The following is a 19639-nucleotide window of genomic DNA, read 5'->3' on the forward strand; positions in this document are numbered from 1 at the left end:
CCCCACGTTTCCTGGTGGGCTTGGAACCTTCCTGGGCTAGTCCTGCACGGGGCGGGTAGGACCGAACGGGTGCTGTGCTGCCCTCAGGTAGGTCCAGTTGCATTAGAGGATGGATGCGATACTGGCGTGGTGTGGAAGAGGGGCTGGGCGCAGAGGCCTTGCTCTGGCCCGGGCGTGGATTCTCTGGCTTCAGCAGGGATCACTTCCTTTCCTGACCATGGTATCTCTGGGGCCAAGAGAGACCGCCTGGGCTCGGGAGATCTGGGGTCTAAAAAGCTTTAAAGAGAACGAATCGAGGGCCTGAAGCCAGAAAGAATTGAGATCTGAGTACAATTCATTCGCCTGGATTGCAGGCTCCAGCAGCCAGTGCTTGGCCCATACTGGAAGGGTCCCTGGATGATATAGCACCAAGTGGGCAGGAAAGAGGTTCTGTGGCCTGTACAGGGCTGCTGCCAGGTGTGGGGCTTGAGAGTCAAGCCCAGGCTACCACACAGTATTAGGCACACTGAGCTGGGACCAATGTGGGGGAGGGTGGTTATAGGGTCACAAACTTTGAAATCTCTACCCAGAGGTCCTGAGGACTTATAGGAAAATCTCTGGCACAATTGGGACTCTCTGAGTTCCAGATTCCTATTCCTTTTCCTCAGCAGTTGTCTCTTTCACCCAGGCAGTCACCTACCTGCAGCGTGGCCATTGTACTGTCCAAGCGGCTAGCCCAGCTGCCACCAGGGCCACCTGGTGGAGGAGGGGGAGTTTGGCTGCCTCATAGCTTGAATTCCTTTATTAACATGATATTGGTTTGCATTTTCTTTAAATACAGCTCTTTAATTTTTCAGTTCTACAACTACTTTTTAATATCTTAATAATCTTGACAATGGACAAAATGTAACTGCCCCAATTCTCTGAACCACACAGACAATATTGACAAGCAGAGAAACAGAGAGGAGGGTGGGATGGGACAAAAATCTGCTCCCCCGAAATCAATCCTAAAACCACCTCTCCCCAAGAGTCACAGGAGAAATACCTACAACAGGGTCACAGCACTTGCCAAACACATTGGGGAAAAATCAGGAGACACTTGGTTACAGATTTGACACTAAAAAGTTTGGAAACAGTTTTTGCTTAAAAAGAGTAAGTAAAGAAGCCATTTTGTTCAGAAGGATTTCCTTGTATGTTTTTTTTCTTGCCCAAATATTCCCTTAGTTCATATGGGGGAAACTCCAGATTCTTCTTAAATACTTCTTTGAATGTTTCAAGTCACTGTCCTGAGAAGCCCAGGGACCGGCAGTGATGACGGGTTGGCCTCGCAGGCTTTGCAAAGGCAGCATGCCACACTGCTTCTCGTCTCTCTTCTCATCACCTTTCCCATAGTTTTGAACTCTTGCAGGTCAGGAGATGGGGGTGGGGACGCAGACATGAAAGTTACTGATATTGCTGACACAGGGTCCACTGTAACTTTGGAGGTGCCATGTGAGGGTCACACTCTATGTGGTGACATATTCCTCAATTTGCTCTTTCCTCAACGAACCCACAGGTAGCCAGTGGGCCTATGCTTAAGTAATGGAGCCAAACAGGAGGGCAGGAGGGTTCTGGGATCAGCAGGACTCTCTAGCAGCCAATCCAAATGCCAATCCTGACCATCCACAGGGGAGGGATTAGTTCAGCAGTTGACTAAAACTTTGTGATGACTTCCTCTTCTCTCACTCTAAGGAGTGGGTGAGCCAAGGAGCTCCTCATGGAAAACGAAACAGGCTTTTATCAACAAAAAGTGCCAAGTCACATTGCCACTATTGACACTGAAGGGCCCAGTCTGCTTTACTAGTACTTCTAAAGCTTGAGTGTAAGGAAGAGAGAGAAGCTCTTAGAACTTCTTTAGACTGTGAGGTACAAGGCCAAAGCTTAGAGCTGAGAAAGATTTGGGGATTCCCATTCATATTTCTTAGTATGTTAAAGCCCAATGAAAAATCTTTTCCATTTCAAATGGTATCCAAGTCCTTGCAAATCTCAAGTCAGATACGTCATCAAGAATTCAATGAGTACCTGAGATAGAGGCATATGGAAAGATGAGAAAGTGACATTGTATTTCTTCAGTCACGAGCCCCAGGTTGGATTCCACCCACTCTTCTTCTTCTTGTCCCCTTTAAGATGATCTTGATTTGGGGTACAGATTTTTAGGCGCTGAGGGGCAACTAGATTTGCCAATGGAATGGATGAATTTGGTGAACATTAGGGCAACCTGCAGTGAGTTTTCAAGGCTACACAGCCTTCGGTAGAAGTTTCATGACCTTGTGAAATCATGAATACCAGAAGAGGTTCATGGAATGACAAGTCCTTATGTGATGGGATTGTGCATTTAGTATGTTGGCTCAATGATCTAAACTCAGTAAGATACTCTAAATGCTAGAAACTGTATTAACTTTGCCCCTATAATATAAAGGCAGGTCATGTTCACTATTAAACTTTAGCCAGAGCCTACTTTCATCTAGGACCGAACAGTCCTCAGAACCACACGAGATGCCAAGATGACCACCCAAGAAGAATCAAGGAGACTCCCTGCTCTGGGTCATGGAGACTAGACAGATGATGTCTGCCTCAGAAAGCTTTTCTCAGAAGCACTTGTCCAGAGGAATTCTATAAGGTTTGGAGCAGAAGCAACAGGAAGGGTTGAAACAAGGTGAAGGAAGGAGGTGCAGTGAGGCATGCACAAGTGGGCTAGAGCGGCAGGTGTTGTATTTGATGGTAAAGGTGGAATCAGCGGGATCCAAGGAGACCTGCTTCATGCCCTCTCTTGCCAGACCAGCTAAAGAGCAGCCAGTCAGTACCAGGCCAGGCCAGGCCACTTCTTTGGGGCTAGCCTCTTCTGCGTTCTCTGTTCTGCTGTAGTCCTAGGAAGGCTGGTATCATACCGCAGTTCTTTGCATTATGATAGATAAAGTGAGATTCGAATACTCCAGCCCTAAAATACTGGGGGCTTTCTACAAGATTTATGGGCAGTGCAATAAATAAATGGAATTGAGGTAATTGACCACAAATGACCACGGCATTTACTATCTAACCCCTGCACCCTGGTTCTGGCCAGCCTGGCCATCAGGAAGCCTCTCAGGAAGAAGTTTACGAGCAGAGTCCATTTAAACCTTCGATAAGGAACACTCCACAGCTTCTCACAGGGAGAGACTGCTTTACAGTGGGGAATCAGGGCAGCTGCAGATTTGACCATATAAGTTAATGGGACCTTCAAGGGCTGCTGGTGGGAAGATACTGAACCGATGGCTGCGATGACTTTACAGGCAGCATCAGATTCTTTGGGTGAGTAATTAGGGAAGGGGAAAGGGAAAAATGAAGACAAAAACATTTAGCTCAGCAACTCTTATCAGAACGCGTGAGTGCCTGGCGGGTGTCTGGCCGTAGACATGGTCGAAGGGCTAGGTTTGGGTTAAGCGGTCTAGTTCTTGGTGCCTGCCTGTTTAGGACTGTTATTGTCTATGCTTGGGAAAAATGCCTTTCAAAATGCCAATACTTTCAATTGGATTTGCAACTTTGGAGTCAATTTTCTAATTTGTAACATGGAGCTGGCCAAGTTCCACGATGTGTACGAAGATATGTTAAGAAAACACTATCTGCTATCGTAGCCTCATAAACAGAACACTCCTTCAGGGTAATGACTACAAACAAAACTCCTGAATCACCAAGTGGAATCCTGCAGGCAAGTAAGTGACTCAGTCCCCTATCCTCTAAACCCATCAATTCCATTACAATGAGAAATGAGAAATGCTGATTTGTGGAAGATTTTTCTGGAAAAGATACCTTCTATTAGGATGGGGGAGGGGAAAGGTATGCCTTTTACTGCTTTGACTCAACCAGGTATGTCTCATAGAATCCTTTATGCCTCTCCCTCACTGAAAAGAGACTTCTTTCATACATGGGTGCCTATCAGTGACTTGCATGCAGTAGGCATTTCATAAATATTCTTTGAATGAAAGAATGGAGGAAGAAATGCGTGTGGGATGAGAAACATTCATTTGTGCCCGAGGGAGCTTCCAGGCAATGCACGAGGCCATGGTTCTGGGAGTGCACATCAAGAGTAAAGTTAAAAGGGTGAAAGGTGGGTCATGAGCATCAGTGACCACTGGGCTGTAAGAGCTTGGAGCATGGGTGGTGGGAAGGCAGAAGCATTGTTTTGGAGCTCAGGGGCCTAGAATGCTGATGAGGGAGATGTTCGGGAGAAAGCAGCCTGATCCTAAGGGACCGTCATCTGCCACAGAGGCAGAGCTGCAGGTGGTGACGGCAGTGCCTCAGGTCAAACGCTCTTCTCTTTCAACTAGAGACACATGATCCGGCAAACAAAGTAGAATAAAGTCAGAGGTCTTAAACAAGAGGGACTAGGGGAGAACTGGTCACACCACCCTCTTGTTCACTGTTTGGGGAGAAGAACAAGGACAGGTGACACAGAGTGGGCTGGGTGAAGACTCAAAACCGGGGCTATTAGTGTTCACTTAGCCATCATGAGGCCTGCTTGTAGTCCTCTGCATGAAACATTACACAGGAAAAGGAAACAAAAGAAGTAGCAGAAAGAAGAGTCGGTTTCCTCTTTGTCCCTGTTCTCTCTTTTTCTAATACTCTGTTTGTGATTTTTAAAAACTCTTTTAGGAGAAAGCACCTGTTGTGATATTAGAACAGACAGCTCTCTGGTCCATTGGGAAGTATTCTCTCAATATGTTGAACTCCAAGTAGATTCCAGATTTAGTTCTCATGCCAAGCACAGAGGTAAGAGGGCTCTCTACTCCATGCCCCTCTGCAAGGGAAGAGCCACCAGCTTCCACAGTTCTCCACTGGTGCTGACTGGATGGCAGTTCTTCAGGGAGACTTGGCCACTTACCCACCCTGGACATCAAGAAAATTAGTGTAGAGACAACATCCAAAGTAGAAGGGCAGAGTAAGATGACACATGTAGCAATGGTGCTGGAATCACACTTGAAGGACTGACCAAGATAGGATAGGGTTCGCAGTGTTTGTTTGGCGCCAAGAAGTTTCTGGGGGCCTGCTCCTCGTAGTTCTCCTTTCTTGGCTCCTGGGGCTCACTCTGCTGGGCTGCTGGGCTCGCCCTCCCCAGGCAGCAGGGTCAGGACGACTCTTCTAATGCGTTGACCACTTGCTCCAGGATGTCAGGGCAATGATCTGCTATCTGTTGCAGAATGGCATTGGCAAACTCCTGCAGTTCTGCATTGTCCCGTTCACCTTTTTCTAATTCATTCTGAAGCTGAGAAAGAAAGGAAAGATGGATTTCGGATGAAATAAAACAATCCTATTTGCACTGAGTTAAGAATTATTGTTCACCAATAAATGACATTTATACCAATATGGATGAAACTGGGGGGCATTATGCTAAGTGAAACAAGCCAGACAGAGAAAGACAAATACTTTCTTTGGTATCACTTACGTGTGTGGAATCTAAAAACAAAGTAGAACTCATACAAAGAGAGAACAGAATGGTAGTCGCCAGGGGCTGGGGAGTTGGGGGAAAGTCTGATAAAAGCGAACAAACTTTCAGTTAGAAGATGAATAAGGTCTGAGAAGCTAATGTACAATATGGTGACTACAGTTGATAATACTGTATTGTGTAATTGAAACTTTTTAAGAAAGTATAACTTAAGTGTTCCCACAAAGAAAAAAAGGCAACGTTGAGATGACGGACGTATTAACTCAACTGTGGGAATCCTTGCATGATGTGTACGTATATCAAATCATCATGTTGTACACTTTAAATATATCACAATTTTCTTTAAATACACTTTGATAAAGCCGGAAAAAAAAAAAGAAATGACAAAAAAGGCACTTTCTATGTGAAGTCTTTCTGCACCAAAATTAACAACCAGGAAAGTGTAAAAGTAAATATCAAATGTCTCTTTATGACAATGAGGCCTTGAAGTTAGTGACTAGTCTAAGGCCCAAAGATGGTAATTTGCAGACTGGGACTCCAATCCTAGGCCTCTCCTTCCGGCTGAAACACTCTGTCCATTGTGTACAGTATCTCACACGTGCCCAGGAGTGGAGGAGGGCACACGGGCGACCTCAGACAGGATCCTCACCTTGCATCATGGTCTTTGCTCTGGGGAACCATCATTTAAAACACCTCCCTCATTTGCCATGTACCACTCTCATTCAGTACACTAGAATATCCTACCTTAGACCTGCTAATTTAGCTAAGGAGATTATTTTGAGAAACATAAGATAGTCTTCTGTTTGTTTAGGAGTAAGTATATTTCTAACTTCCTATTTTTTTTTTTAGGAAGATTAGCCCTGGGCTAACACCTGCTGCCAGTCCTCTTTTTGCTGAGGAAGACTGGCCCTGAGCTAACATCTGTGCCCATCTTCCTCTACTTTATACGTGGGACGCCTGCCACAGCATGGCTTGCCAAGTGGTGCCATGTCCGCACCCGGGATCCGAACCAGTGAACCCCAGGCCGCTGAAGCAGAACGTGCGAACTTAACCGCTGCGCCACCAGGATGACCCCTAACTTCTTATTGTTTTAAACACTCTTTGACAGGTCTTCTCAAGCATTAAACCAACATTTATTGAGGGCTTACTATGTGCTAGGTACTGAAAGATGAATAGATTTGGTCCTTGCCTTGAAGATCCATTTAGGTTAATGGAAGAGACAAACAATAACAGATAATTACATCCCAGTACAAGGAAGACCTAAGAATGACTCTGTTTCATCCTGGGGGAGTCCAAGAAGATGTTACTAAAGGCAACATGTGATCTGGATCTTGAGAGCTGAATAGGAGTTTGCCTGGGAGATCAAAGACAGAAGAGGCTTTCAAGCAGATGAAACAAATGCTGATGCGCAGAGCTATGAAAGGGCTTGGCCCAGATGTAGGGCAGGGTGAAATGTTCAATATGGTTGGAGCACGAGGTAAGGGGACTGCGGGGAGAACGACAGGAAATGAAGCAGAAGAGACAGACTGAGGCAAGACTGTGTATGTAAAGCTAAGGAGTTCAGATTTAATCTGGTTAAAATAACAACAAAAGGAAGCCCAAGAGTTTTTACACTGCGCAGTGACATGATTAGCTTCATTTTCTTACCAACATAAAAACACGCGAGACTGAGTGGAAGGAAGAATACATCAAGGGAGGTTATTGTTGCAAGCCCAGGTGAGAGTTAAGCAGGGCTGACACTAAGGCAGGTTGGGGGACACGGAGAGGAACAGACGGATGTGAGACTTTCCAAAGGCAGGACCGAGAGGAGGTGGAGTTAAGTGAGAGGGAATGGAGAATAATTTTGAGAGTTCTAGCTGAGGAAATTAGACAAATAAGATTGAAAACACAGGGGGCAGAGCAGGCTTTAGGGAAGGAAGGAAATTAAAAACTGAGTTTAAAGTGTAGTCAATAATAGAGGCTCTGGAGTTGGACTGCTTGGGTTTCAACGTCAGCGCTGCCAATTACCAGTTTGTATGACCTGGACGTCTCCAAGCCTCAGTTTCTTCATCTGCAAAATGGAGTAATAACATTTATATGGTTGTTTTGAAGACGTAATGAGATATTCATGTAAAGTGCAGCACAACGCCTGACTCACAGAGAATGTTTGATAAATGTTGGATGTTGTTATAACTATCCTTCCTGTTGTTTTTATAAAATAGATAAGATTACCCAGAAAGAGCGTGTAGATTAAAAAATCTAAGAGAATCAAGTTTTAACTACACTGTTGATAAAATCTAGATGCTCTAAGCCAGAAATTAGCATGCTGCTTCTTCAAATATATCAAAGAGTTGGGAACAGATTTAGTAATCTTCTTTCTGCTAAATGTTGACTAAAAGACCAGGACATACAAGGGCCAGATTTAGACCACATTAAGTCTTGGTGCATCTCACGGTCTGGCTGTGTCACATGAATATGAATCTCTGAAATGGGGAAACCAAGAAGCCAAGTGCCTTGTAAAGAATATAATCCAGAGATACTGCTAGGCGAAAAGGCTACAACTTTCAAGTCTCTTCAATGGAACTGAAGTCAGCCACGCAAGTAAGTGAGGTGGCTGTGATGCTGAACTGCTCATGTCAGTTTCCCGTCTCAATTCTTCCCAGGAATATTCTATTCTGGACAACAGGTATCTGCACGAGACTCTCTACAAGTCACATATTTGTTTCCCATGAAATATTTTTTATCCTAATTTGTCTTCTGTTATGTTAAGTAGATAATCATGAAGCTATTAATGGACACAATTTAGTTTATAATAACATTTTTCAGTTTCTTTTTTTTCTGATTTAAAAAGTATTACACATCCATTGCAGAAAATTTGGAAAAGAAAAGCACCAAGAAAAAAAAATCTACCTATAATATTAGCATCAGGAGATAACCACCACTATATATATTCTGTCAAATATTCTTTGAGACTTTGTTTTATTATATATATATATAATTTTAGAAACAAAATAGGGGGGCCAGCCCTGTGGCCGAGTGGTTAAGTTCGTGCACTCTGCTTCAGCAGCCCAGGGTTTCGCTGGTTCGGATCCTGGGTGCGGACATGGCACTGCTCGTCAGGCTGTGCCCCACATGCCACATCTAGAAGGACCCACAACTAAAATATACAACTACATACTGGGGGGCTTTGGGGAGAAAAGGAAAAAAAAATCTTTAGAAACAAAATGGTTATTTGTAAACTGATTTTGTTTTCACCTAAAAGTATAATATTAATACATTTCCAAACCAAAACCCAAAGGCTCTTTTTGGACCTTGATAATTGAGTCTAAAATTTATTCTGAAGTGTAAATATGTAAGAAAAGCCAAGAAAATATTTTAAAGGAAGAAAAATGCTCAGGGACTTGCTCAACCAGATTATAAAACACACAACGGAAGTACAGTAATTAGAAGAGTATTGTATTGATAAAATTAGATCAGTAGAATTTGGAATACGATCAGGAGACATTTGAAATCAACAAATTGTATTGGGTCAACTGGGCCCAGGTGTGGTCAGATTCCTGCTCATACCATATATAAACATAAATTTCAAACTGGTTAAAGATCTAAATTGAAAAGTTATACTGTGAATACACATTCTTCTCAAGTGCACACAGAACATTCTCCAGGATAGAATTGTATGTTAGGCCAGAAAACACGTCTTAATAAATTTAGTAAGACTGAAATCATATCAAGCCTCTTTTCTGACCATAATGGTCTGATACTAGAAACCAATTACAAAGAGAAAAATGGAAAATCAGCAACATGTGGAGATTAGACAACATGAGAGTGAAAAACCAATGGGTCAAAGAAGAAATCAAAAGAGAAATAAAAAAATATGTTGAGACAAATGAAAATGGAAAATACAACATACCAAAACTTATAGGATGCAGTAAAAGCAGCTCTAAGAGGAAATTTCACAGCAGTAAATGCGCACATTAAGAAACCAAAAATCTCTCAATAACCTAAATTTACACCTCAAGGAACTAGGAAAAGAAGAACAAACTAAGCCCAAAGTTAGTAGAAGGAAAGAAATAACAAACATCAGAGCAGAAATAAATGAAATAGAGACTAAAAAGACAACAGAAAAGATCAATGAAACTAAAAGCTGTTTTTTTTTTAAAGATAAATAAAACAAACTTTTAGCTACACTTAACAAGAACAAAAGAGAGAGGGCTCAAATAAATAAAATCAGATGTGAAAGAGGAGACATTAAAACTGATACCACAGAAATACAAAGGCTCGTAAGAGACTATTATGAATAATTATATGCCAACAAATCAGACAACTGAGAAGAAATGCATAACTTCCTAGAAACATACAAGCTACCAAGACTATATCATGAAGACACATAAAATCTGAACAAACTGATTACTAATAAGGAGACCAAATCAGTAATCAAAAGCCTTCCTACAAACAAAAGTCCAGGACCAGACAGCTTCACTGGTGAATTCTATCAAACATTTAAAGAAGAATTAATATCAATCTTTCTCAAACTTTTTCAAAATAGAAGAGAGGGGAATACTTCCAAACTCATTTTACTAGGCCAGTATTACCCTGATACTAGACAAGGACACCACAAGAAAAGAAAATTGCAGGCCAATATCCCTGATGAACGTACGTGCAAAAATCCTCAACAAAATATTAGCAAACTGCATTCAATAGTACATTAAAAGGATCACACACAAAGTAGACGAAGATAGGCATGGATGTTAGCTCAGGGCCAGTCTTCCTCAGCAAAAAGAGGATTGGCAGTGCTTAGCTCAGGGCTAATCTTCCTTAAAAAAAAAAAAAAAGGATCATACACTATGATCAAGTGGGACTTACTCCAGGGATGAAGAGATGGTTCAATATCTGCAAATCATTCAATGTGACACACCACTTTAACAAAATGAAGGATAAAAATCACATGATCACCTCAACAGATGCAGAAAAAGCATCTGACAAAATTCAACATCCATTTGTGATAAAAACTCTTAACAAAGTGGGTATAGAGAGAACGTACCTCGATATAATAAAGGCCATATATGACAAGCTCATAGCTAACATCAGACTCACTGGTGAAAAGCTGAAAGCTCTTCCTCTAAGATCAGGAACAAGACAAAGATGTCCACACTTGCCACTTTTATTCAACACTGTTTTGGAAGTCCTAGCCAGAGCAACTAGGCAAGAAAAAGAAATAAAAGGCATCCAAATTGAAATGAAAGAAGTAAAACTGACACTACCTGAAGATGACATATTATATATAGAAAACCTTAAAGACACCACCAAAGAACTTAGAACTAATTAACAAATTCAGTAAACTTGCAGGATACAAAATCAATACACAAACCTGTTGCATTTCTATACACTAATATAGATAACTTGGAAAGAAATATTAAGAGAATAATTCCATTTATGACTGCATCAAAAAAAAATAAAATACTTAGGAATAAATTTAACCAAGGAGGTGAAAGACCTGCACACTGACAGCTATCAGACATTGATGAGAAAAGACACACAGATCAATGGAAAGACCTGCACACTGACAGCTATCAGACATTGATGAGAGAAGACACACATCAATGGAAAGGCATTCTGTGCCCACGGACTGGAAGAATTAACACTGTTAAAATGTCCATACTACCCAAAGCAATAGACAGATTTCAGTGCAATCCCTATTAAAGTTCCAATGGCATTTTTCACAGAAATAGAAAAAACAACCCTAAAATTTATATAGAACCATAAAAGACCCTGAACAGCCAAAGCGATCCTGAGAAAGAAGAAAAAAGGTGGAGGTATCATACTCTATGATTTCAAACTATACTACAAAGCTATGGTAATCAAAACAGTATGGTATTGGCATAGAGACAGACACGCAGATCAATGGAACAAAATAGAGAGCTCAGAAATAAACCTACACATATATGGTCAATTAATTTATGACAAAGAAGTTAAGAACATGGAACAGGGAAAGGACAGTCTCTTCAATAAATGGTGTTGGAAAAACTGGACAGCCACATGCAAAAGAATGAAACCACAATCTTACATCAAACACAAAAATTAACTCAAAATGGATTACAAACTTGAATGTAAGACTTGAAGCCATAAAATTCCTAGGAGAAAACAGAGATGCTAAGCTCCTTGACATGAGTCTTGGTGATGAGTTTTTGGATTTGACTCTAAAGCAAAGGCATCAAAAAAGTGAAAATAAACAAGTGGGACTACATCAAACTAAAAAGCTTCTGCACGGCAAAGGAAACAAATACCATGTGATCTCACTTACATGCGGAATCTAAAAAAAACAAAACAAAAAAAACCAAAATGAAAAGGCAACCTACTGAATGGGAAAAAATATTTGCAAATCATATATCTGATAAGGGGCTAATATCCAAAATATATAAAGAACATATACAACTCAATAGCACAAAAACAAACAATCCAAGTAAAAAAATGGGCAGAGGATCTGAATGGACATTTTTCCAAGGAAGACATACAGATGGCTAAGAGGTACATGGACAGGTGCTCAACATCACTAATCATTAGAGAAGTGCAAATCCAAACCACAATGAGATCTCACCTCACACCTGTCAGAATGGCTACTACCAGAAACACAAAGAAATAACAAGTGTTGGAGAACATGTGGAGAAAAGAGAACCCTCATACACTGCTGGTGGAATGCAAACTGGTGCAGCCACTATGGAAAATAGTACGGAGTTTCCTCAAAAAAATGAAAAATACAACTACCTTATGATCCATCAATTCTACTTCTGAGTATTTATCGGAAGAAAATGAAAACACTACCTCAAAAAGATATATGCATACTCATGTTCACTGCAGCACATGGAAAAAACTAAGTGTCCACTGATGAATAAATGGATAAAAAAAATGTGGTCTAGATATACAATGGATTATTATTTTACGGCAGAATATTATCTGCCATGAAATAGAAAGAAATTCTGCCATCTGCAACAAAATGGATGTAACTTGAGGGCATTGTGCTAGGTGAAATAAGATAGAGAAAGACAAACACCATATGATCTCACTTATGTGTGGAATCTAAAAAAAAACCAAACTGAAATCATAGATACAGAAAACAGACTGTTAGCTGCCAGAGGTATGGGGGTGAAGGGTGGGCAAAATAGGTGAAGTGGGTCAAAAGGTACAAACTTCCAGTTATAATCATGTTACATCATGGGGATGTAACGTACAGCAGGTATAGTTAGTAGTAATGTATTGTGGGGGCCGGCCCTGTGGCATACGGTTAAAATTTGGCACGCTCTGCTTTGGCAGCCTGGGTTTGTAGGTTCGGATCCCAGGTGCAGACCTACACCACTCGTTAGCCATGCTGTGGCGCTGACCCACATATTAAGTGGAGGAAGACTGGCACAGATGTTAGCTCAGGGCTAATATTCCTCAGCGAAAAAAAAAAGTATATTTGAAAGTTGCTAAGAGAGTACATCTTAAAAGTTCTCATTACAGACAAAAAAACATGTAACTATGTGTGGTGATAGACAGAAACTAGACTTAGTGTGGTGATCATTTCAGAATATACAGAAATATCGAATCATTATGTTGTACACCTGAAACTAAGAATATTATATGTCAATTATACCCAATTAAATATTATCAAAAAAATTATACTGTGAAAGTACTAGAAGCAATTTAGGAGCATTTTTTTATAAACTTGGGCTGGTGGACAGGTAAGTGCTTTTTTTTTGGTGAGGAGGATTGGCCCTGAACTAATACCTGTTGCCAATCTTCCTCTTTTCACTTGAGGAAGATGGTCCTTGAGCTAATATCTATGCTAATCTTCTATTTTGTATATGGGATGCTGCCACAGCATGGTTCAATGAGCAGTGTGTAGGTCCGCACCCAGCATCTGAACTCACGAACTTTGGGCCGCCGAAGTGGAGCATGCAAATTTAACCACTATGTCACACGGCCAGCCCCCAGGTAAGTGCTTTTTATTTTATTTTTTTGGAGAGGAAGATTGGCAACAGATGTTAGCTCAGGGCAAGTCTTCCTCAGGGGAAAAAAGAAAATGAATTTAAAAAGTATTGGTTGATTTGCCAATGAAAAAGAATGATTTCTGATACATGCTACAACATGAACCATGAAAACATTATGCTAAGTGAGAGAAGCCAGTCACAAGAGACCACATATTGTATGATTCTATTTTTATGAAATGTCCAGACTAGGCAAATCCAGAGTCAGAAAGTAGATAGTGGTTGCCTAGGGCTGGGGAGGGATGGGGTAATCAGGAGTGACTGCTAATAAGTATGGAATTCTTTTTGGAATGATGAAAAAAAAATGTTTGAAAACTGATTGTGGTGAGAGTTGCATGATTCTGAGAACAAACTAAACCTACTGAATTGTACACTTTAGACAGGCGAATTGTACGGTGCGTAAATTGTATCTCAATAAAACTGTAAAAAAAATACTGATACTCCACGCAAAGCACTGTGTAGCAAACACCCACAGAGAAGTATGATGTGCTACTGCCTTCAGTCTGGGCAGAAAGAAGGAGGAGAAGGAGGGGACAGCCTCCTGAAGAATGTGGCAGTTGATATGAGAGGACAGAAAAAGGGTCATTCCAAACGTAAAACTAGCATGAGCTAAAAAGGCCTGGAGGAGGAAACGCACTCAGCTGTTCACTGAAGTCGAGCAAGACAGGAATTACTGGGTCTTGCGAGAAGCCATACCAGCCCTTGAGAGTGACCAAAGGCTCCTGGGCTGGCCAGGCTTGGGCACTATCGCTCAGGGGACCCCCTTTCCAGTATACGGTTTCAGTAAGGCCACACCTAGGGCATCGTGCTCCACTTCATGTACCTCAGTACCAGGAAATGGAGACAAACTGGTGTGAGTTCCAAGGAAAATGGCAGGCACGACTAATAAGCTGAAAGGGTCACTTTATGAGACAGGATTGGAAGAAGTAAACAGTAGACCTGAACTAACTGAAGATGAAGAGGAGGGAATGTGATTGTTACCTACAGACGTCAGGAGGGTGTGCACACGGAGCGAGGGGAGTGACTTAGCGCGGGGGAGGAGGCACAACCAGAAGCGATGGAAAAAGATGAGCGGGAAAAACCCAGAGGCAGACTAGAATGCTTCTTCCAAGGTCTAATGAATGGTTTGCCTGGGAAAAGGTGTTCAAAAATAGAGGGGATCAGAAGAATTAAGAAGTTGAGAGAAGGAAGTGTTCCGTCATTAGCAGGCATTGCTTTCCACCTGGTAGGCCTTTCTCTGTTCTCCAGGGACCACGCAGGGTTTGCACGTTACCTGAAAGCAGCATTAACGGGGGCATGGCTGAGCAGGGACAGGCTTCATTGGCACTTGATCTATTATATGCTAAAATTCCCTGTCTTGCAAAAAATCTCAAAGGTCAACCTTGTGAAATTGGAATTGCTTTTAAAACGAGGATTTTTATTTTGACTTTGAAATGCAAAGCTTTAGTCATTCTGAAGTCAAAGGAGTACAGGAACGTGTTGTTAGAACTTTTAGACCACTGACGAAAAAAAGGCAATGTGAAGTGACAAAGTAAAACTTAGACAGATATGTCATACAGCACAGGTGTGAAAACAAATCTTGAAATGGACGAGTACTTTGTTATTTTAAAATATTTCTTTAGCGTGTGCATCACATGTAAAAAAAGGAAGTTTTTGTATGGTTTTGCCACGCAGCAGGTCCTGTGGATAAACTGGGAAAGGTGTATTCTAGCTTCTGAAACATAATTTACCAGATCTCACTCAAGACATTCTTTTTCCCTCTCCCCCTTGCCCACTGCCCACACCCACCCATCATGCTTGCCTATTCACCCCTCACCTCCTCCCCAAAGAAAGGCCCATTTAGACACCACCACAAAGTAATTTCCCCGAAAAGTACAAGCATGAAATATTTGGGATTTAACAAAAACACTTATTACATCCTAGCTGCAATGAATTAAATCCTTCTTTCTCCCTCTTTCCCTTCGTGGTTAAAGCTACAAATCCAAACTTAGTGGATGTAAGACTGAGTAATCCAACAAGACCTCCCATTTCCTACTCTCTGCTTTCTAAGACTGGCAGGCTAATTCCACCACCACAAGTACTACCCTGAAAAATACTGTCTTCCGGTTTACTTTTTTAAAAACACCAGAATTATACGTAGCACGTAAGTTTACATGATCTGGATATAAAGATGCAATTTTCTGTGTCTGTATTAAAAGCTTTGCACTTAGAGACAAATAACAACAATGAACTTAAAAACACTTCCAAAGTAAAACAATTTCCAGTAAACTGCAAAACAAACTTGTTTCCAGGAATCCTGCAAGCTCCTTCTGTAACTTAAGCTTAAATCGCATATCTCAGCACCTTAGTTTCCTCTCTATATAAAATATCTACTGGAAAGCTTCCTCAAGCCTCTTGGGCAACTGAAAACTTAGTGGAAAAGCCCTTTTCTACTAAACCTTAATTTAACTAAGATACTCTGGAGGAAGGAAATATTAGAATAATAGATGTTCAGGTATGCACTTCCAGTAGAGAAGACATAAAATAATGTGCTCTGCCTTATTTACAACAGTCGAGACTTGGAAACAACCTAAGTGCCTATCGACAGATGAATGGATAAAGAAGACGTTGTGTAGATATATATATACAATGGAATACTATTCAGACGTAAAAAAGATGAAACCTTGCTATCTGCAACAACGTGAATGAACCCTGAGGGTATTACGCTAAGCAAAATAAGTCAGATGGACAAAGATAAATACTATATGATTTCACTCACATGTGGAAGATCAAAAAAGCAAAACAAAATAATAACAAAGAAACACACACATGGATACAGAGAACAGACTGGTGGTTACCAGAGGGGAAGGGGATGGGGGGAGGGTGAAAGGGGGTAAGGGGATCATTTGGAAACTAGACTTTTGGTGGTGAACACTATGTAATCTATATAGAAGTCGAAATATAATGATGTACACCTGAAATTTATATAATGTTATAAATCAATATTACCTCAATAAAAAAAAGAAGCTCTGCTAAAAGAAATAAGGATTTGAAAATGTGGATTAGGATTACCATGAGGGCAACAAGTCTTGATGCTCCAAACAGCCTGCATGTTTGTGGGGTCTGGTGCTATTAGTGGCAAAGGGCACAGCACTCACAATGGCTCAGCACTGTTCACCGTGTAAGCACCCAGAGTCTGAGGAAATTGTTCCTAAGGTAAGGCAGCCACAAAACATCCCATCTCCAAATGACCCCACAGCACTCCGTATTCCTCCTCCTTCTCCAGGCTAACTTGAACCACCCTTCCACGTGCCCGTTATTTAACTCTGTCAAGGAGCTCCTGTGTTTCACTCTCTCCCCTCCCTCACTCTCTCCCCACGGATTCAGACAGCACTGTCATCCTGAAAAAGACTTTTGAATCTGCATCTCTTACACGTTAGTGTGAAGTCTTCTCTTTCTTTCATCATGAAACATCCCAAAAGAATAGTCTACATTTGCTACGTCTGTTTCTCATTTTCCTCCTTAACATGGAAGAATTTACTTTTTGCCATTTCACTGAAATTGCTCTCTCAAAAGGTTACTAAACCAAGCCCTCTATATTGAAAACTAGAAAACATTACTTAGGGAATAAAGAACATCTTAAATGAGGGCTACAACATGATCATGGATGGGGAGACTCAATATTGTATAAGTGTTAATTCTGCCCAAACTAATCTATAGATTCAACGCAATCCAAATCAACACTTGGGCAGGCACGCGCGTGTGTGTATATATAAACTGACAAGGTGATTCAAAGTGTAAGCGGAAATGCAAAGAGCCAAGAATAGCCAAAGCAATCTCAACGAACAATGTTATAAGAAGAACATGAAGAACTATCATGAGGAAAATATTACAGTAAAGCTATAGTTATTAACCTGGTTTGTTACTGGCATGAGGACAGACCTATTGATCAATGGAACAGAAAAGAGAATCCAGAAAAATGGCCCAAACCTGGGAATAACCCAAAGGTCCATCTACAACTAAATTATAAATTGTGTATATTAATAAAACGGACTACCATACAGCAATGAAAATTAACGAAACATACCTATGCATATCATAACAGATGCCTTTCATAAACATCACACCGAATGAAAGAAGCTAGACACAAGCGTTCATACTGAATGACTCCAGGTATGTAAAGCTAAAAATTAGGCAAAACTAACCCGCCGTGTTAGAAGTCAGGTTGCCTTTGGAGGGTGGAGCAGTGACTGGAAAGAGGCACGAGAGGCTCCTGAGGTGCTGGTCCTGTTTTGCTTCTTGTTCTAGGTGTTCATCGTATGAGTGTGTAAAATTCAATGAGTTGTATACTTATGATTTGTGTACTTTTTTGTATGCATGTTATACTTCAAAACTTAAAAACCAAAACCAAAAACAAACCTCAAGGATCACCTCACAGCACAGTCCAGTGGCCTGTGCCCAGTTTTCACCCTGCTTCAGCCCTTCTGTGATATTTGCCCCCACAGCCTGTCTTCTAAATCTCTCCCCTCTGGACCTCCTGGCTCCCCTCCATCTGTTCAGACGTCTTCTCTGTTCTGCTGCTGTGCTTTCTGCTTCCTCCCACACACGCAGAGGTTTCTGGGGTCTAAGGAGACTTTCCTCTCTTCTTCCTTTGGCACTTCTGCTTGGGTGCCCCGTCTATCTCCAGCTTTATAAAGTGGTGATAATAACAGCAACTAACTTACTGGATATTTACTATGGGCCAGGCATTGTTCTAAGTGCGTTAATGCACTAACATATTTAATGCACTTTCTTTGCCAATTCAATTATTTCTTTTGAGGTGGGCTTTTGTGGGCTTTAAAAACTTTTTATTTAGCACAAGAAATTTCATGCAAATACAAAATAAAAAAGAATAGTATAATAACCCTTATGCGACCAAAAATCACTATTATCAAGGTATATCACTATAATTATAACTCTAGCTCCTTTCTCTCTCGAGTTTCAGACAGACATTTTTCAAGTGCCTGACAAACATCTGTGTGTAAGTGCTCCATTTATGCATGAAAACACACTGCTCATACCATTCAATAAACTGCTCTTCTCACTTAATAATTCCCACATAGTTTTTCATGTGATTCAATGTTCTTCAAAAACAATTTTAAAATGGGATATACTGTAATCCGTTTTGCAGATGCATTACTAATTCCATTATTAGAAATTTAGTTTAGGGGGCCAAAGTGCTTAAGTTCGTGGACTCCGCTTCGGCGGCCCAGGGTTTCACAGGTTTGGATCCCGGGCGCGGACATGGCACCGCTTGTCAGGCCATGCTGAAGCGGTGTCCTGTGTGCCGCGACTGGAAGGACCCACAACTAAAAATACACAACTATATACTTGGGGGCTTTGGGGAGAAAAAGGAAAAGTAAAATCTTAAAAAAAAAAAAAGAAATTTAGTTTGTTTTCAATTTTTCACTACTATAAATATTAATGTGTGAAATTTTCCTATACATAAATCTTTGTGTATGTACAACTCTTCTCTTAAAATTCCTGGGTCAAACGGCATACACTTCTTTAAAGCTTTTGACCTGTTACCACACTGTCCCAAACAGTGGTACTAATTTCCAGCCCGTAGGCAACAAATAAAGGTGCCCATTTCCTCACCCCGTCAGTACACTGGCTGACACCCCCTCTCCAACCTTGTCAATGATGGGCTGTTTCTGTTCGCAGTTCTTTGTAGTTCTCTCCGTTTGTAGTGAAGCCAAAAATTGAGGCAAAACATTTCAAAATATATTTATTGGCCATTTCTTCTTCTGTGAAATTCCTCTTAATGCCCTTTCTAGGCTGTGTTTCTCTTGGTTTAGTTTCTTCATTGCTAATCTCCTGGTCACAATTCTAATACAAGCTCTCATACCCTAGCATCTTTTACTTATTGCAATAGCTTCAAAACCACTTCAACCTGGTTTGCAAGAGAAATTTTTCTAAAACAGGTTGAATTAGGTTCCCTCCTCCTCTTCCAATATCTTAAATGATTTCCCACCTACAAAAGAGATCTCAATCCCTTTGGTGTGGCAGCCACAGTCTGGCCCCATGCTACTTTTCCAGTTTCACCTCCTGGTGTATCCTTACCATTCCCTTGTCTTTGCTTTTACCTTGACGTGGTTCTCTTATCCTAGAATGTGGGCTCTCCCACCTCCTACACATCTTTCTTCCCTATCCTACAATCTCGTCTTTCACAGTTGAGCTC

The 19639-nt window shown here is 41.1% G+C and overlaps 1 protein-coding gene across 16 annotated transcripts in view; it reads right to left on the minus strand.

The window, feature by feature from the left end:
* Positions 1-866: 866 nt before the first annotated feature.
* Positions 867-19639, minus strand: part of ERC1 (ELKS/RAB6-interacting/CAST family member 1) — a 526143-nt gene continuing 507370 nt past the window's right edge. For all 16 annotated transcript variants that reach the window (XR_011497049.1, XR_011497048.1, XM_070494769.1 and 13 more), the window contains one exon: positions 867-5257. Coding sequence is in view for 14 of the 16 variants with exons in the window: in XM_070494769.1 (XP_070350870.1) it covers positions 5120-5257 (138 nt within the window). In the remaining 2 variants the exon portion in view is untranslated. The remainder of the gene's footprint in view (positions 5258-19639) is intronic.

Source organism: Equus asinus, chromosome 22, assembly GCF_041296235.1.
Source record: "Equus asinus isolate D_3611 breed Donkey chromosome 22, EquAss-T2T_v2, whole genome shotgun sequence".
Classification (NCBI taxonomy): domain Eukaryota; kingdom Metazoa; phylum Chordata; class Mammalia; order Perissodactyla; family Equidae; genus Equus; species Equus asinus.